This window comes from Balaenoptera ricei, chromosome 1 (genome assembly GCF_028023285.1).
Source record: "Balaenoptera ricei isolate mBalRic1 chromosome 1, mBalRic1.hap2, whole genome shotgun sequence".
Lineage (NCBI taxonomy): Eukaryota > Metazoa > Chordata > Mammalia > Artiodactyla > Balaenopteridae > Balaenoptera > Balaenoptera ricei.
This window is the reverse complement of record NC_082639.1, coordinates 4,404,276-4,425,186: the sequence shown is the minus strand read 5'-3', so window position 1 is coordinate 4,425,186 and position 20,911 is coordinate 4,404,276. Positions and strand designations below refer to the sequence as shown.

General features: G+C 63.0%; 2 protein-coding genes across 2 annotated transcripts; one reads left to right on the top strand and one right to left on the bottom strand.

The window, feature by feature from the left end:
* The first annotated feature begins 81 nt into the window (after positions 1 to 81).
* On the top strand, positions 82 to 9,418 carry GPR153 (G protein-coupled receptor 153). Its single transcript, XM_059894599.1, has 6 exons — positions 82 to 153; positions 3,984 to 4,450; positions 4,791 to 5,220; positions 6,975 to 7,167; positions 7,774 to 7,958; positions 8,416 to 9,418. The coding sequence occupies exons 2-6, from the start codon at positions 4,095 to 4,097 to the stop codon at positions 9,085 to 9,087; spliced, it is 1,836 nt and encodes a 611-aa protein (XP_059750582.1). The 5' UTR covers positions 82 to 153; positions 3,984 to 4,094; the 3' UTR covers positions 9,088 to 9,418.
* Positions 9,419 to 12,943: 3,525 nt separating this feature from the next.
* On the bottom strand, positions 12,944 to 13,957 carry HES3 (hes family bHLH transcription factor 3). The gene is made up of 3 exons (XM_059894585.1): positions 13,877 to 13,957; positions 13,693 to 13,774; positions 12,944 to 13,317 (listed from the first exon to the last, which is right to left on the bottom strand). The coding sequence occupies exons 1-3, from the start codon at positions 13,955 to 13,957 to the stop codon at positions 12,944 to 12,946; spliced, it is 537 nt and encodes a 178-aa protein (XP_059750568.1).
* Positions 13,958 to 20,911: the final 6,954 nt, after the last annotated feature.

The window sequence follows — 20,911 nt, the reverse complement described above, 5'->3', positions numbered from 1 at the left end:
GGCCGCCGCCAGGATGCCCCGGCCCGCTGGCCGCTCCGCCGCCGGCCACCCACGCGGTCCCCGGCGGCCCGCGCTCGGCCCGGGGGCGCGGGAGCCGCAGCCGGAGCCGGAGGCGGGAGCAGCGAGCTGGAGCCCCGGGCGCCCGAATGCAGGGTGAGCGCCTCCGCCCTGGCCCGGGGGCGGCCGGGCAGGGGACCCCCGGCGGGAGGACTTTGGGCGGGGAGGGGCTGTCCGTGGTCGGTCGGTCACGGGGTCTGTCCGATGGCCAAGGGCTCCGCTAAGGCTGTGCACCCCTCCCCCCAACTTGGGGACCTTCGGGGTAACTTCCCCGGGGTCCGCCCCTTCTTCTGAGCCTGGCAGCGCCGCCCCGGGGGGCTTGCTTTCAGGGGGCGGGGATGGCCGGTCTGGGGGTCCCGGGCCCACCGCTGCCCAGCGTAAGTCGGGAGGCGTCCGGGACCGCAGTCCCGTCAGCGTTCGGCTCGCGGCCGACGCTCGGACGCGCCCTCGGGGCTGGGCAGAGCTGGGGGCCCCGCTGGGGCAGGACCGCGCGCCTGGCCGGGCGGGGGATCGGAGGACAGAGGAGCGGGGACCGCGGGGGTGGGGGGCGGGCGTGGCGGAGATGTGGAGGCTACTCGCCGAGAGCTCCGCCCTGGGCGGCGGCCGAGCGGGGCCCTGCGGGACTGATGGGTAGCAGCGCCGGCGGAGAGCAGCCTGGGGGCGGCAGCCTGAGCCCGGGAATCCTTTCAAGTTCTGGGTTCTCTTTGTTGCGCAATAGAGCCCGGGGGCCATGCGGCCTCATTGGCCCGGGGCCGCGACGTCACGCCGGAGCCCCGCCCGCAGACCCTGCGGAGAGAGTACTGTGGGTCCCAAGCCCGCCACACCTGCAGCCTGCACTGCGGTGTCCTGGGGGGAGTGGGGGCAGGGAGCGTCTCCGGGATCCAGGCGGAGGGGGAAGCCCAGTCCTGAAATGCTGCGGAGCCTGAGTGGGCTGCGGGAGAAACTTCCCAATAGGGGGCGGCAACACCCCTGGAGTGTTGGGGTCTGGACCCTAGTGTCCCCTGCTCCCTGTGATTGAGAATGAACAGAAGGTGTCACCAACCTGGAGGAAGGGGGACTCCTTGTTTCCGCAGAGCCAGCCGCCTCTCACTCTGCATTTGGAGACCTTGCTCTCCACCCCACCCCAGTGACACTCCTCCCCCATCGCAGGACCACCACGCTCAGGAGTCCACAAAGCCAGCCTTCATACTTCCTCCCTGTGCTGCACTGGGCTCTGAGCCTCAGTGTTCCCATCTTCATTGTGGGGACAGTAGGACCCATCTTGCAGGGGCAGGAGGCCCAGAAAGACAACCTCAGCTCAAGGAACAAAAAAATGCCAAGTTTCCGAGCATTTTAATGTTTCAGACATCAGGATTTTGATGTCAGGCGGGTGGAGTTTGGATCCTGGCTCGGGAACCTAAGAGCTTGGTTACCTCCCCTTAACCATCTGTAAAATGGGAACGATGGCAGTCCTTCAGACAAGATCACTGGGGGTGCGAACTGAGGGGAGTGTGCCTGTCCGAAGGAGGATTGCCTCCTCCCTCTACTTGTAGGGCACATTCTCCTGCCCACAGACCTAGGGCCTTTCCCTGCAGTGAGACACTGCTCGGCTAGACTCAGGGAAGAACCGGCGCCAGGAAGGGTTGTACTAGTGGCAGCCTGTGGCACCTTCCCTACCACTCCGCACCGGCAATCAACAGGTGGGCAGGGTGGGCTGGGCCGGGCGCAGGGTCACAGGAGTCAGACAGCCTGCTTGGGCTTCTGAGGGAAGGCCTCCCAATCTGACGGCCAAGGCGGCGCGATGCAAGTAGAAATAGATGGCAGCCCACCAGGTGCATGCCGAATCCGGTTTTCTGTTTGATAATGTAAGCCTCTGGCCCACAGCAGCATGCAGACTCTGCCTGCTCTGGACCCCTGGTAGGCTGCCAGACACCCCACCTGGCTGTGTGTAGCCCTGTGGCCTCATTACCCTCCAAGCTGGGCTGTCCCAGGTTCTGGCTGGGGTGACTGTGCGTCTGCCTGCAGGTCTGAGGCTCGTGCACACCTCTGAGCTCAGTGTCTTGAAGAGACAGCATAGCTCAGTGAGCAGGGGGGTCTTTGGTACAGACATCCATGTGGCAAGCATTTATTGAGCACTTACTGTGTGCCCGGCTCCATTCTAAGCGCTTTCCCTGGCACAGCTTACCGGCTACCCACACACTTCTCGAGGTAGATACTATCATGTCTACGTACAGATGAGAAAACTGAGGCCCAGCTGAGTCACGTGACTGGCTGGGGCGCTAAAGCTGGAGCCTAACAGCTCTTCACCCCACACCGGGTGGCCTCTGTATGCTGAAGTCAGGGAAGCTCGCTGGACACCGGAACGGCTGGGGGAGGGTTCAGCGGGGCCGCCTCACCTCCCACGCTGGGTCTGGGGTGGGGAAGGGGAGGCAGCTTTGCGAGCAGAAGCCTAATGTTTGGGAAGGAAGTTCCCTGGCCCCAGAAGTCCCCCAGCCCCCACTAAAAGGCCCTTAGTGGGCACTGGTGTGGTCCAGATTAGACTCCTCCTCTGGGTCAGGGGTCTGGGCAGGCCCACTGCAGGGGCACAGAGATGAATGAGACCCATCAGGACTCAGATCCTTCGGTGTCCGTGGGGCTCAGGCCGCACTCTGCACAAGACAAGCAGGGCAGCCTGGCAGCGGGCTGGGAGGTGCCACTTCCCCTGTCCTGAGCGCCAGGGGCCTGCGATGGCCTGTCCACCCCAAGCTGGAAACAGTCCCTGAAGGATCATGTGGCTGTGTCTGGGGGGCTGTGTCTGTGTTGGGGGCAACAAATTTGCAGCCAATGAGATTACACAGGCTAGAGGGTGAGAAGGCCCAAGTGTGGGCAGCGTACATGGTAGACCTGCACTTAGCCCTGCACTTGTGCCCCACGCCACCTGCTCCAGGCTGTGGCCAGAGGGGCCTCCTGTGGGGGGGCCTCGCATCAGAGGGACCGGCCAGCGCTCCGCACAGGGACGTGCCGAGCTGGGAAGGGGGACTCACCGCCTGGCCCACTGGCAGGATGGGGCCTGCCCCGCGTCCTAGGTCCCTGGTTCCTGCCTATCCACAGGCTGTCCTTGGGGGCAGGTTCCGGTCCCATGCTGCCCACGGCATCCGGAGCGGCCACTGTGCGTGAGAGCGGGCCTGCCCCAGGCGTTAGAGATGTGGCGTCTGTCCACCCCAGCCTCCCCCTGCAGGAAGCCTCATCGTCCCCGTTTCAGAGTGGGACGTGGGTGCAGGGACCTTGCTGGGGCCACAGGGCTAGTGCGCTAGAGCTTAGTGTGCCCCCCAGCCCGGGGTCGTGCCAGGGCCTGCCAGGTGCGCACGGCCATGGAAGGCCTGCTGGGGGCTGACCTGGGTAAAGCAGGCCGCCCTTTCCCAAGGCGGGCACGAGAGTGGTCCCCAGAGCATCCCTTCCTCACAGGGGAGGTTCGGGGGGCTCATCCCCCAGGCGTGTCCTCACTGGCCAAAGGAAGTGGGACCAATGGAAGTGAGGGCCCCCAGCATGCACTGGGGGAGCCTCGCGTGGGCTGCGTGAGGGTTGGGGAGTTTGATGGTGAGACGGCTGGTTCTGGGACAGGACCAGGTACACACGCGGCACAGCGCCCACCTGGGCCCGGCCTGGCGGCTTCCCTGAGGATGCAGGCGGCCTGGAAGGAAGCCTAGATGCCGCACCTTGACCAGGAGTAGGTGGAGGTGAGGGGATGTGCACTTGTTGAGCACCCCTGTATACATCCCCTGGGAGCCAGGAGGCTCCATAGAGGGGAGAGGAGGGCGAAGCAGCCCCGCCCAAGCCAGGACCAGACAGGCAGTGGAGCATGAGGGGACCTCCTCTTTCTCCCACTCCCAAGAGCCCCAAGAGCTTCACTGCCGGAGCCCAAGGGAGAGTCACTGAGAGCTCTTTGGCTCCCCCCGAACCCACTGCAGATGCTCACGGCCCCTGGTGTCCCCAGGCCGCCACGTGTGAGGGCTGCTGCTCTGAGCCGAGGCCTGGCTTGAGGAGGATGTCCCAGCCGCCGGCCAGCTCCCGTCGGCACCATGAGTGATGAGCGGCGGCTGCCCGGCAGCGCGGTGGGCTGGCTGGCCTGCGGAGGCCTCTCCCTGCTGGCCAACGCGTGGGGCATCCTCAGCGTGGGGGCCAAGCAGAAGAAGTGGAAGCCCCTGGAGTTCCTGCTGTGCACGCTCGCGGCCACCCACATGCTCAACGTGGCCGTGCCCATCGCCACCTACGCCGTGGTGCAGCTGCGGCGCCAGCGCCCCGACTACGAGTGGAACGAGGGCCTCTGCAAGGTCTTCGTCTCCACCTTCTACACCCTCACCCTGGCCACCTGCTTCTCCGTCACCTCCCTCTCCTACCACCGCATGTGGATGGTCCGCTGGCCCGTCAACTACCGGTGAGTTCCTGGGCGTGTGCCCGTGTGCACCTGAACAGCTGGTGTCCTTGCAGAGGGGGACGTGGGTGCCTGAGCGCACAGGTACCCTCGGTGTGGGGACAGGGTCCCTGTGCGGTGTGCCGCACCCATGCTGTGCTGGGGTTGCAGGGGCGAGAGCGCGTGTAGGTGTACGTGGGTGTGTACGGTGTCCGGTACAGAGGGGCTCGGTGAGAAGGACACGTGACGATGTGCTGGCTGCGGGGCTGGGGCAGTTGAGGACCCTCTGCCGGTCCCCAGGGGCCTGCGGAGAGACCCTGTGAGTGACGCCAGGTCCCTCTGTCCTGCCCCCGCCCCATGCCAGGCTAAGCAACGCCAAGAAGCAGGCGGTGCACACGGTCATGGGCATCTGGATGGTGTCCTTCATCCTGTCGGCGCTGCCCGCCGTCGGCTGGCACGACACGAGCGAGCGCTTCTACACCCACGGCTGCCACTTCATCGTGGCTGAGATTGGCCTGGGCTTCGGCGTCTGCTTCCTGCTGCTGGTGGGCGGCAGCGTGGCCATGGGCGTGGTCTGCACGGCCATCGCCCTCTTCCAGACGCTGGCGGTGCAGGTGGGGCGCCGGGCTGACCGCCACGCCTTCACCGTGCCCACCATCGTGGTGGAGGACGCGCAGGGCAAGCGCCGCTCCTCCATCGACGGCTCCGAGCCCGCCAGGACCTCGCTGCAGATCACCGGCCTGGTGGCCACCATCGTCGTCATATACGACTGCCTCATGGGCTTCCCTGTGCTGGTGGGTGAGCCCGGCGGGTGGTAGGAGCCCGGCGGGGGGGGGCGTGGGCTCTGGGGCAGCCCTGGGGCTGGGCGCGCTCCAGGCATGAGGTGGTTGAATCCTCACGCCCCATCTTTTCAGGAGGCATCATCATCATCCCCATTTTACAGAGGTGGAAACTGAACTTCAGAGAGGTCAAACGACCCGCCTAAAGTCAGGGCATCCATGGTGGGACCTGAACCCATGTCAGGTGGCTGCAGAGACCAGGGTCTTTTGTCACACGGCAGGGGACTTTCCTCTCCTGACCTGAGTGAGACCCATTTGATGCAGAGGGTATGGAAGGTGGGGTGACATGCCACAGGCTTCCTGGTGGGTCCAGGTCCCAGGATGGACAGAGGGGGGATTTGGTGTGGCAGAATTGGCTTTGATCCTGAATCGGGAGGCAGGGCAGGCCTTGAATGTGTGCTGGCGAGTTGGACTTGATCCCAGGAGCTGAGGAAGGTCAAGGTGAGGGCTGGTCTGAAGACCCTGCCAGCAAGGGTCCAAGGTCCACCGAGGCTGCCTGGGGTCCTGTCTGTGAGGCTGTGCCCCAGGCCTAGCCCAAGAATGGACTCAAAGACAAGCCCTCCCACTGATAGGGCTCCAGCCCAGCCCCTGAAGGCTATGGAGCTGGACAGGGCAGGGTCTAGGGGCACGGACCAGATAGAGGCTTCATCCTAGCAGCTGGGCAGGGAGCCACTGCAGGACACAAGCTCCAGAAAGTGACAGGTGGTGTGGCAGCCTCATAGTCAGGGGTGACCTTCTGCGCCACCCGCAGTGGGCCAGGTACCCCCCAGGTAGAGTCCTCCTGTGTGCAGTGGGGCCTGGTGTCCCCAGTCCCTTTGCTGATAGAGGGAAGGCGCATGTGTGAAATTGCAGAGCCAGATGGGAATGGCAGTGGGGGAAGGGCCCCCCAGCTTCTCTTCAGGGCCGTTTGTGGAACCCACTCCATGCTGCAGGCCTGGTACAGTGTCTGGAATCTTTACCTCACCCTGTGGGGTGTTCTTGGCCCATTTCACAGATGAGGAAACTGAGCCCTAGAGAGGTTTAGCATCTTTCTGAGGGTCACACAGCTCGCATGGAAGAACCAACATGATGTCTGCATCATGCCCACTTCTGCTCTGAAAGAGGAATAGTTATGTCACTCAGTGGGGTCATGAACTCTCCTGGGAGCAGAGGAATGAGGGGTCCCTGGGCAGTGACCCAAAGGCCACCTGGTTGGATCCTCTGACCCCCAGAAACTGCTTTGATTCTAGACCTCTGGGGTCTGAGGTCTAGACCCTCAGAGTAGGGGCAGGGCCAAGGAGGCCACTAGCTGTGGAGCAGCGGGGATGGTAGAAAGGTCCCTGAACTGGGAGACTTGAGACCTGGCTCTGAAAAAGGGGATGGTAATCCACGCCTCCTCCTCCTTGGGCAGTCACGGGTGAAATGAGGGAGGCCATGCCCAGTGCTACCCGGTGCACTGTGAAGGGCTATGCACACACGGGGCTGTGACCGTTCATCTTGGCACCAGCGGCTGTCGGTGGGCAGGGACTTCTCCCCTCACACTCTGTCTCTTTCCTGCCCAAGAGCCCAGAGCTTTGTCCGTCTCCTCCTCCTCCCCCTCCATCTCCCCCTCCCCCTCCTCCGGCAGGTGGGCACTCAGACCTGCCCCACAGGTGGGAGCACTGAGGCCGGGAAGGGAAGCTGGGTGATGGGGGTCCTGCCGGGTGCCAGGCCCAGCCCTGTGCCCACAGGTGGTGAGCTTCAGCAGCCTGCGGGCTGACGCCTCGGCGCCCTGGATGGCACTGTGTGTGCTGTGGTGCTCAGTGACCCAGGCCCTGCTGCTGCCCCTATTCCTCTGGGCCTGCGACCGCTACCGCGCTGACCTCAAGGCTGTCTGGGAGAAGTGCGTGGCCCTCATGGCCAACGATGAGGACTCGGATGACGGTGAGGATGGTCTGAGAATGCCCCCCAGGGAGAGTGGCGCCTGGGTGAGGTCACTGGGGGTCCGCGGGGTAACAGCTGTCAGAGCCCCCTTGTTCTACCCCAGAGGTTCTTAAACCCCTAAAGGACCCAAGCCTGGTGGCCCACGGGGCATTCCCCTGTTTGGCTTGGCCGCCCCCCAGGGTTCCAGTTAATCAGACGTTCTGGTTAACAGAGTGGCTGTGGACTCCAGCCTGAATGTGTTTCGTGGAGCTTCCAACCTTAGGGGTCCTGGCGAACTGCCCCGGGGCTCCTGTAGACCGGTCCTGTCTCCCTGCCAGCAGTAATAATGTGACCCTGGGCTGAGCCCTTGCCACCTGCCAGGCAGTGTCAGCTCCTTGTGTCTATTTAGTTCTCACCCCCATAGAGGAGGAAACTGGCTCAGGGTCTGTGACTTCCCCAGTCCCTCAACTAAAAGGTGGCAGAGTCAGGATCTGAATAGAGGACCCCGCCCTTCTCCTTTTCTGTTAACCAGCCCACCAGCCACGCGTGTGTCTCTGGGGGTCCCTGGGACCCATTCCTGGATGCCCCCAAGTTTCCATGGCCCTAAGCTTCTGCCCCGCCCTGCAGAAACCAGCCTGGAAGGTGGCATCCCCCCAGACCTAGTGTTGGACCGCTCCCTGGACTACAGCTATGGGGGTGACTTTGTGGCCCTGGACAGGACGGCCACGTATGAGCTCTCTGCCCTGGAGGGGGACCTGCCCCAGTTCTGCCCTCCGCGGCCCTTGCAGGACGACAAGATGCAGTACCTGCAGGTAGGGGCAGCCAGGGCTGGAGACGCAAATAGGCCTCTCCAAGGCCTTTCCGCTCTGAGCCCGTCTCACGCCTGCCACAGCTCCTGGGGCTGGCTTTCATCCTCCCAAGACGGGCTGGCCCCAGGTCACAGAGCCTGTGCAGGTGGACCCATGGGGGGCACCCCAGCCCCTGTGCCCAAGTTCCCTGGTGCTCTAGGAGGATGGTCCATTTGGTGCCTGTGCTGTTTCCTTGGGGCTCAGCACCCTACTCAAGCGGACTTCTCCCCAACTGACCCAAGCTACAGATGACAACACTGTGGTTTGGAGAGATTGTCTCTTGCCCCAGATCTCACAGCTCCAAACCAGGGTGCCCTGGACCAGGCCTGGTCCCTGACCTCAGGCGGCCCTGCTCGGTGAGGGGAGGCTAGGTCCCCCTTTTCCAGGAGGGCAGCCCGGGTTAACCCCTTGGTCCTGACAGGTCCCGCCCACGCGACGCTTCTCCCACGACGACGCGGACGTGTGGGCCGCCGTTCCGCTGCCCACGTTCCTACCGCGCTGGGGCTCTGGCGAGGACCTGGCCGCCCTGGTGCTGCCCGGCGGGCCCGACCGGCGCCGCGGTGGCCTGCTGGCGGAGGACGCGCCCCCCTTCCGCCCGCGCCGTCGCTCGGCCGAGAGCCTGCTGTCGCTGCGCCCCCCGGCCCTGGACGACGACCCGCGCCTCGCCCCCGGCTCGCCCCCCGGCAGCCCGCGCCGCCGCGCCGGGCCCGGCGCCCGCTGCGCCTCGGCCTCGCTGCTGCCCGACGCCTTCGCGCTGACCGCCTTCGAGCGGGAGCCGCAGGCCCTGCGCCGCCTACCCGCCTTGCCGGGGCCCTTCCCCGTCCGCGCCCTTCCCCGCGACGGCGCCCAGCCCGGCGGGGAAGCGGCGCCCCCTGGCGGCGGCGGCGCGCAACGGAGCCCCGGGCCGCGCCCGGCCGCACACGCGCGTCCCAGGACCTTGCGGACCGGCCTGAGCGCGTCGTGGGGCGAACCCGGGGGCCTGCGCGCGGCGGGCGGCGGCGGCGGCGGCAGCACCAGCAGCTTCTTGAGCTCGCCCTCGGAGTCGTCGGGCTACGTCACGCTGCACTCGGACTCGATGGGTTCGGCGTCTTAGGGCCCGCCGGCGCCTCCCCAAGTCTCCAGGCGGGCCGGGCCACCCACGGGGCCAAAGCACCAAAGATGCCATCCTAACCCGGCCCAGGCTCGGGGCAGGCTACGCTGAGACCGCCGGCGGCGCCTGGACTTGCGCTAGCCCTGACGGGGCGAGCTGTCTGCTGCCCCGGAAGCGGCCATTGCCTGGAGGGGCAACGCCCGCCCTGGACGACCACACTGGGCGCGGACCAGCCTCTGGGCAGGGCATCTCCGGGCAGAGTGAGGCTGGGGCTTGGGAAAAGGCGGGCTCCACACGGGGCAGCTGGGCTGGGGACGTGGGGTTGCGGGGAGCCCGGAGACGGGGCTACCGCCGGACGGAACAAAGCCCAGCCCTGCAGGAGCCACCAGACTGCACCCGGCTTCCCACTCTGCACCGTAATTGTCACACCTCAGGGGGTGGGGTACAGAGGGTCTGTAAGCACAGGGGTCTTCAGAGCCCAAGCCAAGTTCTCTGAGCAGGTCTCCCTGCTGACTTGTTCTGCCTTGGTTTCCGCATCTGTAATGAGCAGGTGACCATGTTAACGCTCAGGACTGCGGACAAGTCTCCTGGTCTGTGTGCCCCGGCCGCCACCGAGTGGACACGAAGTAAGAGTAGTGGAGGACCCTCCATGGGTCCTTTGTGGGGGCCAGTTTTCAGGGGCCTGGCGTGGCCCCCAAGCCTGAGGCCTCCCACACTTAGTGCCCCTGGCCCCCTTGAGAACTCTCCCCAGCCGAGCTAAAGCACAACACTTTTGCACCATCACCATGGGCACCACACCCACCTTGGCCGCTGTTAGCATCCCACCCTCATCACTGTGCCTCCATTGCCTATGCACACCATGTCAGCCACCTCTGTGACTCCCACCATGAAGGTCGTGGGTACATGTGGAGAAAACGGAAGCAAAGGGGGAGCGGGCTTCCTTATCCTGGTGCCCACCCCCAACCCGTGCAGGTCTGGCCAGGAAGGGATCTTGGCTTAGAGGCCTCGCAGCTTCTGGGTCCAAGGCCTGGTCCATGGTAAGAGTTCCTCCACCCTGGGGCAGGGGTCTTCTTTGCTCTCCATGCTGGGCAGACCTCTTGCAGGCCTGGGCTTGGCCATGGGCCCTGGGGAGGGCCTGCTGGGTCTTGCATGGAGGAAGACCCTAGACTCAGGCTAAGGAGAAGCCCGGGAATAGCTGTGGACTTTGAGCTGGAGGGGCCGGGGTGAATGCAGAGGCTGTCTCCTTCCATCCCCTGCCTCCATGCAGTGGCCCCTGCATGTGAAGATATGGAGGGGGTTCCGGGGCCTGCAAGGAGCTGGTCTACCCCCTCTTCCCTCCTGCTCTGCAACCTGGAATTGCAGCATTGCCTCTGCCCCTCAGGTGGCCAAGCCTGTCTCCTCACCCTCCAGACAGGGTCCCAGCTCCAGAGAGGCCTCTGGGAGCCGGGAGAACAGGGGGGACTACGCAGCTCTGTCTCACCTTCAGAGGCCCCTTCAGTCTCTGGCTGTGGGGTAACTTGGGGGGAGGAGCTGGCCACAGGTGAGTAAGGCAGGGGCCTCCGGTCCAGCCTCAGCCGTGGGAGGCCTGCCTCGCCAACGCTGCTGTGCCTTCAAGGACCAACATGTGCTATGGGGGCAGAGGTAGCCAGTTAGCCACTGTTCCCTGCCCCCCGCCGGCCGATTTGTCACCTTGGGTTTTTATATCCAATCTGTGTATTTCATATCCAATGGCAATACTTGCAGGGAGGCATGGTCCCCTGAAGTCCCTCCAGTCCTGGTTTTTACAAAATTATTAAAGAGGAGGGAGGACCCCAAACAGAGGCCCCTGGAGTCTGGGGCTCCCTCTCTCACTTTGTCTAGCCTCCAGGCCTGTTTGCTGCCCTGATGAGCAGCTTGACCCTGGGTTCACTGTGGAGGGAGCTCTGTCTTCATACCACCACCCAGCCCAGAGCCAGGGATCCGTTTGTAGTTTTTTTGACAACTGAGCATTTATCTTCTGTACAGAATCTAATAAAAACTTCCTATGATTTGCACCAGGCAATCCGAGGCCGGTTTCATGGAAACACTTAGAACCTAACAGCACCGCTGGCCAGCTGCCCCTAAACGTCTCTCCCTCTCGGTCCTGAATTCCTCCGCTAGTGCACCCTTCCTTTGGGTTGGACTTGCCCCTTTCTCTAGGCAAATCCAGCGGCCCCACCCAGCGAGTGAGTCAGACCTGGAGCAGCGGCAGGATGGAGCGGCCTGGTGGGCTCCAAAGCCCCAGTAGAGGACGGAGATTACCTATGAGTGCAGATGGCAGCCCCTGCCCGGGTTTGGCTTCACGGACCGCTAACCACAGTAAGGCTGATTCTGGAGGGCGAGAAGGGCAGAGCAGTTGGAGCCGTGCCTAGGGGAGGAGGACCCATTGTGCCGGTTGACCCGCCCACCAGCCTGGGTTGGAATTTGGAGGACGTGCCCTGGGTCTGCGATGTAAGATCGCCACCTGGTGGCCGACAGGAGCCTGGTGGCCTGCAGAAGGATTAGTGTCAGGAAGTTGAGACCCGAGAGGCCGCCCCGGGACCACCACTGCAGGACCCCCGCCCCAGCTCCGGAGAGCCCAGCTCCGGAGAGCCCTCTCCCCGCGGTCTGACCAGGACGGGCTTAGCACACGGCAAGGCAGGGGCAGCCCAAAATGAGAAACGTTTTATACAAAGTTGATGTTTGTAGTTCAAAAAGATTCACCTAAGTAGGCATCATGGGAGAAATTAGAACCTTCGTGGCCTCTTTATACCCATTTCAGAAGTTCGCACTGTCCTTATTTTGAATTTCAAGCTGGTGGGAGGAGGTGCTAGGATCTCTTCCTGGGCTCAGCGCAGGACCTGTCCTCCAACCCCAGGCTTCCCCTCGCGGGCCGGGAGCCCCGGGTTCGAGTCCGGGCACAGCAATGACCTCATTTTCGGACGAGTCGCACAGCATTCCCAGGGTCGTCAAGGGTGGTGGGCTCCCTGGAGGCCCCAGAGGTCCGGAGTCGGGGACTCTGCGGGGCCGGGGTCTTTTCCAAGCGGGGAGAAGTGAACTCTCCCTTGAGAGGAGCCGGGGTGTGCCCTAGCAGCCTTCAAGTTGGTGCGACAGTGGGCGGGGTCCCTACGAGGAGCCGCGCGGAGCCAAGAGTCGGGTGGCCGGGGGGGTGGGGTGGGGGGGGGTAGGTGGAGCATCTTACCGGGCGGGGCCACAGCGCTGAGCGGGCGCAGGGCAGGGTCGCTAAGGAGGGGGCTTCAGAGAGGGCGACTTAGGAGCGCGCGGCAGCGGGTGGGCCGCGCCGCGTGCGGAGGGGGTGGGGATCCCTGGAAGCCGAGTGGGTCCGGGATGGGGATGGGATGGGGGCCACTTGCCGGGGGGGCGGAGCCTGGCGCGCTTTGTGCCGGTGGGAACCGGGCGTCCCTGGCCGGCTGAATGGGCAGGGGCGGGGCAGCGATTCTCCTCGCTGCGAGGGGTCCGCTCTGTGACGCTGCCGACGGCGACCTTCCCACCGCGACGCGGCCGCGGGGCGGGGACGAGCTGCCCGCCAGGGGCCCTGGGAAAGGGGCGCAGCCCGGGACACCCACTCCCAGCCCCACTAGAAGGTGGGAGGAGGAGAAAGCGGGTCCGGCCTAAGTGGGTAAGGCTGGGGTGGGGGGTGGGGGGTGGGTTATGCCTAGACGCGCAGAACCCGGTCCAATCGTAGCTTCGTGTATTTCCCCGAGTTCGAAGAGACGCGGCACCCTCCCGGCCACCCCGTCCCGGGACCAGAACCGATGACCGGAGTCCCGGCCGTCCAAAACAGTCTCTGCGTCCCCAGGCCAGACGAGGGCCTCCGTGAGTCCGAGGCCGCAACAGATCCTCACCAGGGCCGCCACAAGCGCAGCCCTGGCCCCGGGTTCTCGGCGAAGCGGCGAGACGCCGACTGCGGCGCGGGGATGCTGGTGGACTGACCGGGGAGACCTCCAGAGAAGAGGAGCCGGGGTGGCGGGGACCGCGAGCCGCCGGCGGCCGGATCAGGGGCCCAAACTGGGGGGGCGCCGGGGCCGCGCCGCGCGGGCGCCTCGGGGCCGGGACTGGCGCTGTCCATGGTGCTGCCACCCGCGCGCTCGTGCGCCAGGGGGCAGCGCAGGCCGTCGCCGCCCTCCTCTCCGCGCCGCAGAAGTTGGCTAACGCCCGGCAGACAGCCGCGGAAGCCCGACGGGTACTCGGCTCCGCTGGGGACCGGCCAGAGCCCTGGGGGGAGGGGAGCGGATGAGAGAAATGCGGAAAGGAGGGGAGAGGAGGAGGAAAGGAAAGATGGAGAGAGGAGAGAGCAAGGGAGGGGAAAAGTGTGGAGGGAGGGAAGAGAAGGGAGGGGAGTCAGCCCGAACCCGCTCCCCCCCTTCCGGGGTCCAGACCTTCGCCCACCCGGATTACAACTCCACAGCCAGCCGGGCTTTGCTGCCTGCCCACTCACAGCAATATGGGGCCCCCTCCTCACTCAGCTGCCCACTGACCTGAGCAGTTCTTCTTCATCCATCCCTCCTTTATCTGGCCTTGTAGAATCCATGGCTCTGACCCCACAAGTTCCCCCGCCTCTTCGCCCGACCCCCCAAGCCATCCCGCTACCTTGCACCGAGTTCTGAAGGCTTTTCATGTACTTGACGCTCAGCTCCAGTATGTCCGCCTTCTCCAACTTGCGTTTCCGGATCTGGGGATCCGTGGAAAGGGCTCTTAGCGCCGCAGCCTGGGCTGGAGCGGATGAGGCTGGGGATCGTATCATCCCTTACCTCCACCGAGGCCCCTTTCTCACCTGGTGCGAGTAGTGTTTCTCTAGCAACGATCTGAGCTGCTCCAGCGACACATTAATGCGCGCCCGTCGCTTCTTCTCCATCAGCGGCTTGGAGATCTGTGGGTGAGCAGCAGTTAGAGGGCAGGGCCTTGGCCCTCTCGCCCTCTGCCTCACCCCTCACCCCCGCAGCCCTCAGGACCCCAGACCTTGCGGAAGTTGCCGGCGGGGCCGCCAGAGCTGCCCTGGGTGTCGGACTCAGTGCCCATGTTGTCGTAGCGGAGACCACTGGAGGCGGCACCGCCTTTATAGGGGCCCCTCGTTTACATGTCAATGAGGCGCTCCTGGACTTGTGGAACCCCCAGGGGGAGGGGATGAGAGAGGGACAAACTGGGAAGTTCGCCACCTCCCTCTGCCTCTTCTCTTCCCTTAGTCCAGGCCTCACCTCCAGGACCCCTCCTCCCTCCTGAGGGACCACCTTTACCCTTTCTCAGTCTTTTCTTTTTTTTTTTTTTTTTTGTCTGCATTGGGTCTTCATTGCTGCGCACGGGCTTTCTCTAGTTGCGGCGAGCGGGGGCTACTCTTCGTTGCGGTGCGCGGGCTTCTCATTGCGGTGGCTTCTCTTGTTGGGGAGCACGGGCTCTAGGCGCGCGGGCTTCAGTAGTTGCGGCACACAGGCTCAGTAGTTGTGGCTCACGGGCTTAGTTGCTCCACGGCATGTGGGATCTTCCCGGACCAGGGACCAAACCCGTATCCCCTGCACCGGCAGGCGGATTCTTAACCACTGCGCCACCAGGGAGGTCCTCTCAGTCTTTCCTTTATCCCTCTCACCCTCACAACTGCCTGAGTCTGGAATTCCTTCCCATGCCCATCCCCTCCGGTCCCAGTCTCCCTAAATTCTGGGCCTCACCACCAAGCCCACTGGGGGAGGTCCATGGGCCCAGCTGGCTGCAAGACCCACTAATGACTATGACTGAGCACCGGGCCTCCTCGGGCCTGATGAAGATGCGGAGGCAGGGAGCACCCGCCAGCGAGGCCTTTCTGCGGGCTCCACGCTTGGGCCGCGCTGGCAATGCTGCATTACTCGCCCTAATGTCGGGACAATGCAGCGATTTTCTGCCTGTGGCCACTCAAAGCCAGGTGCAGACCAGGCCCGCGGGGGCCAAGCAGCAACATGTGTCCCATTAAAGCATGCAGCCCGCCCGCAGGGCCACAGCCAGCCTCCTCCTCCTTGGGGCCTTGGGACCGGGAGCAGTCCTGCGTCGGGGTTCCGTCTGGGCTCGGGGCCCTCTGGCCCTGTTAGGACCCAACCCACACTCTTCAAACTGGGGGGCAAGCTGCAGGCAGCCTCAGGCCAGGGCAGTCAGAAAGGCCTCCCCCACCCCCAGTCCTGAGTTTGCAGGCTGGAAAACTCAGGCTCTGAGGACCTTTCCTTCACAGGGAAGGCCTAGGTGTTTATTCCCCCCACCCCTGCCCATTGGCCTTCTCTGGGTCCCAACAAATGGGAGGTGGTGGTGGAGACCACTGAGCATCTGGGGAGAGCGCCGTTCTGCACGTTTGGAGGCCCGGGATGTCAACCCCTTTTCATTATTCAGGCGGTGGCTGAAGACCCCAGGAGCTCAGAGAGGAGACACTTGCCCCCGGACCGGCTAGGCCCTGGAGCAGGACTCCGGTGCAGTCCCTGCTTGCGCTTCAGGAGGCTGGGCTCCAGGAGCCGTGAGGGACGGGAAAACTGACGTCTGCGGGAGCCCCTGGGTTCAAACCTACACAGCTCCCTTTACTGAGTTCCCTTGGCCTCGGTGAACATGCGGCCCCTAGCGCTGCTTGTGAGGGCGCTGTGGAAGTCGCAAGGACCCAAAAGTTCGGCAGTGGAGCCCTGCTGCCGAAGACTGAACAAACTGGCCTTCGCGGGGCCCCAGTGGGAGGGGGAGGGGAAATTGCTGGGTCCTTGGTGGGCCCCAGCTCCATCCTCTTACCCATCCACCCCCGCTCGGGGTACTGATGGGCCCCCTGCCCGGCAGTGGCGTTCCCAGGCGCCAAGCAGCGTGGAGAATCGCTCCCCGCCCTCCTTTCAGGCAGAAGCTTCGGCGACAGCGGCTCCCAAGTGTTCTTTCACCCCGGCCGCAGGGCCCGCCGGCCAGATCCGGGCCGGGCCCGGCCCAGGGCGGGTGGCGGGGCCGCGGCGGGACTGCGGGCGCTGGCACGCGCCGGACGGCTTTGAAGCGCCGGGGCCAGCCGGCCCCGAGTGGCTTCCGCGGGTTCGCTCCGGCTTGGGGCGGTGGCGGCGCGGTACAAAGGCGCCGCGGGGCGGGCGGGCGGCGAGGCCGGGCACAAAGAGGGCAGCCGAGTGTTAAGGGCATTGTGCCGGCCCCACAAAGCCGCGCCCCCGCCCGCCCCCTCGGGGCCAAACTCCGGGCGCCCCGCCGCGCGCGGGCTTCCAGCTGCTGCACATCTGCGGGGAGGCTGGGCGCGCGCCTCGCTCGGGCGGTTCCCCTCATCCCCGCCCTGCTCTCGAGCCGCGCGGGCAGCCGGGCAATTTGTCCTCTAATTATGATCCCTCCCCATAAACCGCCGCCCGCGCCTTTCAACTCTGGCGTTATTAGCAAACCAATGGCCCTCGGCGCAGCTCTCGCGGCCCACAGCGGGGGCGCCGGGCCCGCCCCCTCTCCAGAGTTCGGGCCGCAATAAAGGGGCCCGCGAGACGCCCCCGCCTGCACCCTGGCCCCCGCAGCTCCTAGGGCCACCACCCCTCTCGAGCCCGTGCCCCGAGATCCCGGCCGCTCTGGGTGGGGCCGCTCACGTGGGTGGCTTAGTGTTTCTTAAGCAGTGGAAAATTGACCGCAAAATGCGCTAATTCGCAATGTTCTGCTTTGGCTGCGGCAGGCGAGGCCGGCCCGGGCGGCCCGGGAGGAATTCGGGCTGTCAAGCTCCGCCCTTGCCGGCTCAATGGGCCTCCGCCTCCGCTGCCCCCGACCCCCACCCCGGCACTGCCCGCTGCGCCCCCTCCCCCTCTGGCAGGTCCTCAGCTGGCGTCTCCCCACCTAGGCCGATCCCCTCCCCCACTTTCCGGGCTTGCTCGGGTCCTCGCGCGGCTCCCTCACCACGAACAGCCACCTTGGCGCGTTCGTCGCCTCCAGCTGGCCGAGGGCCGCGCGGGACTCAAGGCTGAAAGGGATCTCTGCAAGTTCCATCTTACCTTTTTCCCACCTTCAGAGACAGTTTCTTCGCCACCCTCACCACACTTTACCCCCAGTTCGGGTCAGTCTTCTGGGCAGCCGATACCCCCACTAAGTTAAAGGCAGATTTTTGCATTTGGCAAGGTCATTGGAAAAGACCGGAGTCTCCACCGAGATCCTGCTCGGAGACCCAGGCTAGGGACCCCCGGGTCTGTTTGCAAGTTTTGCGTCTGGGCATCTTACACACCCTAGGCAGGCTGGGCTCCGAGGGCGCGTGCAGAGGCGGGGGAGGCATTTTCCGAGGTAGGGGGAGCGGCTGCGGGGTCACCTCGTCCTGAGAGCAAACAGGACCAAGCGCTCTCGGGCTGCCGGCAAGGGCATGGACCAACTTAGAAACCCGGCTTATGCAAGCCGGGATGTAGGCCACCGACTCCCTTTCCATCTTTAGCCTCTGGGGTTCCCAGGGGGCTTGGAAAGGAGCACAAGTCCAGGCAGAGCGCTGGGGGGACACAGGCTGCCCTCTGCTCATTCAGGAAAAATTCTTTCTGTAACTCAGGAGAGCTCTGGGGGCTTCCAGGGCTACTCAAAGCCCGTGGCTTCCTCAGGCTGGGGAATTTAAGGCCCAAAGTGACCTGTGCCTTTGTCCTCTCTTCCTCCATTTGGTTTTCTTGACTTTGGCAAAAGAACATTACAGAACGATGCAGGCCCTGGATGGGAACCCCTGCCTTCCTGCAGCCCCCAGGCATTTAAAGCTACCCGAGCTGTTAGGTGCTGCGGAGGCCACTGCCTGTGCAGTGGCTGGAGGGAGAAATGTGCGTCCCCCTCCGGGATGCATTTCTAAATGGAATGAAGTGATTGCTCCATGTAATTAACTATTGGGACACAGCAAAAGCTCAGAAATGACTCAGCCAATTGTCTCCAGATGGGCTTGGAGAGGCTGCGACTGTTTAACTCTCTTTGGCTGGGTTAGGACTCCGAATAGCCCGGCAGCCAAGGGCCCTCCAGGGGACAAAGGCTGGGACTCCGGTGAGTGCATCAACACTGAACCGGGCTGGCCCAGCTCAGAGAGGGTGAATTCTGGGAGACCCTCATTGTCCCAGCCTTTTGTGCTTCTCCCCAGCTGGCTCTAATCTTTAAATATTTACCCGGCCCCTTTGTGCACATATGACTTACGCACGTTGGGCTGATGTTCTCATAAATTACGAGTCATTTACCAGACTTGGGGTGGGGGGCGGCGGGCTCTCATGCCTGGAGTGGGGAATGGCCAGAGGAGGCGAAGAAAAAACAACTTTTGGAGGATCAGAGCAAGCTGCAGCCACACTGGACAGGCCCCTCTTGGCCTCCACGTGGGAAGTGGATAGGGCAGAGGCCTGTGAGTGACAAGGAGTCCCAGGAGGTCACCCACCATCAGGGAGAAGGGAGAGGCAGAGTTCCAGAGCTGTTTCCTACTTGGTGTCAGGCTTGGACAGGAGCCAGCCTTTCATCCTGGGAAGGTTAACACCCATCCTTGCCCCTTCTCCTGCTTGCTCTGCAGCATTCCCCCTTCCTACATTTCCTCTTTCTCCGTAAAGCAACCTGTTTGAGAAAAGGGAGCCTAATTTCACCTCAGCCTGCAGTTTAACTTGGAAAAGTCAACATGGTTCTGATGGCTTTTTAAAACAAGAGGGATCCCTACTTGGGCCCAGGATGGAAAGCCACCTCAGCTGGTGGGTGGATGGCTGGATTGGGGGGCGGGGAGGGGAGGCCCTAGAGAGGGAACTTCCTGCATGAGAAAGGGTTCCCTTTGTGCTTGCCTCACAGCTCCTAGAACAAAACACATTCAAATGCTTATTTAGAGGGGAAAAAATGGAAAGCAAGGAATCCCCAGGCTGACTAGTTTCTTTTCTTATATTACTGTAGGTGTGCTGTTCCTCTAGCCTAGGGGATGACAAACTGGAGTGACACAGGAGAGCTGGGTGCAGAGTGGACGTGTTTGATCAGATTGCTTTCCTCTCTGGTGGGAAAGCAGGCCTCTGTGTTTCTGTCTATATCTCTGTGAATTACTGTTTCTCTGTGTGCCTGTGTATCTCTCTGTGTGACTTTGTTGCTCTGGGTCTATGCCAGTGTGTACATACACTTGCTTACTTGCCTTTCTCTTCCATCACTCCTCTGTGAACCCCCGGGCCCTGACAGATTCAGCAACTCTAGTGACTTCTAAAACTTCCCCTTCCCGCTGGTCTGGCCCTACCTGGAAGGGGACTGCCTCCCCCTTCTTTCTCCCTTCTCCAACTTGGGACTGATGGAGATGTATGGTCTAAGAGGAACTGATGGGCAGAGAAGAGAGAGTTGCTCAAGCCTTCCAATCTGCATTACATGTTACTCTGTGCCCCCCAGAACAGGGACTGCCCCTGCCATAAGTCAGCATGGAGAGCAGATACCAGTGGCCAGAAAAGGAGCTTCCTGGGAGCAGCCCTCTGCCCCAGGACCAGACTCACTCCCCGGAGTGAAGATGCAGTGAGCACCCTCTAGTGGCCCTGAGGTGTCCTGGAGATGCAGGAGAGGTCCTGAGTCGGGGAGACAGTAGAAACAGGGGACAGCCAGGACCCTGGCTCGCAGCCCCCAGTAACAGTCCAGGCTTCCCACATGGCGCTGCAACTGGGTGATGCTGGATTTTAAAACATTAAATCTCCTTTCAGTTCCCATCTACCGAGTTTAGCGAATGTCTTCTGAGCACATTTTAAACATGATACTGGGTTTACAGAACATCGGTATGAGATCCGTGAAATCAGGATCGCCATTTTATAGGAAGTTGAGGCTCATAGAGTTGCTTTGCCTGAGCTCACAAAGCTGCTGAGGCAGGCTCTCCACCCTTCCCTGAACCCAGCTTTCCAGACACCAGGCCTCCTGCCTGGTCCTGCAAGGACACAGGAAGGTAGGGTGGCCAGGGACTCAGAGGCAGACTGGGCTGACTGCAGCTCACAGCCCACCTGCCCTTATGGCTCTCTGACCCACTACTCTGGGTTCCAGCCTCCCCCAGGGCCTGTCCCCTATCCCGCTTCAGGCTTGCTTCCTCCTGCCTCTGTGTCTGCAAAACTCGGTCCCCTCCCTCCTGTAGATGTCCTTGCTCTCATTTCCAGCCTCAGGCGGGCTGCCAGTACCGACTCTTCCAGGGCAGACTCCTAACGCTCCCACCCACGGGCCTCTCTCTGGGGTCGCTCCCATTCCCTCTCTATCCCTACTTGGCTCCTGACCCACTCCCATCCCACCATAGTTTATTCTAGTCATTTGCTTACTTGCCTTTTTCCGCCATCAGGCCTCTGTGAGCGCCCGGAAGTGGAAGCATTTACCTTTTAAAAAATTAAGGAACAGGACTTCCCCAGTGGTCCAGGGGTTACGACTAAGCCCTTCCACTGCAGGGGGCACGGGTTGGATTCCCGCTCCGGGAAGTTCCACAATGCTGCGCCGGTAAAGTAAGGAACAATTCCTAAGTAATATAGATTGATTGTAGGCCAGATGGAAAATACAAAAACATATAAAAAAAAAAGACAGTAAAATTCTCCCAGAGTCCCTACCACCTGAAGATTACTGTTGTGAAGTAATTTTGGCTTCTATTCCAAACATTTTCCCAGGTTCACACATATGCTTTTCTTTCCCAAGTGAAGTGAAGTCAGGATCACACTGTAAAGTTTTGCATGCTGCCTTATAAAAAAACGTAATGTCTTGAGGATTTCCACCGTCGGCTAACATTCTCCCTCGACGCGAACTGAAGTGGGCGGTCACCCGGCTGCGTGCATGCCCCAAGGGTAGTGTCCCCGCAGCCTGGGCGCCCAGCGGGCGCTCGGAGACCCTGCCGAGGGCGGGTGGTCTCTGCGCGCGGACCCCCCGGGGCGGGGTGGGGTGGAGG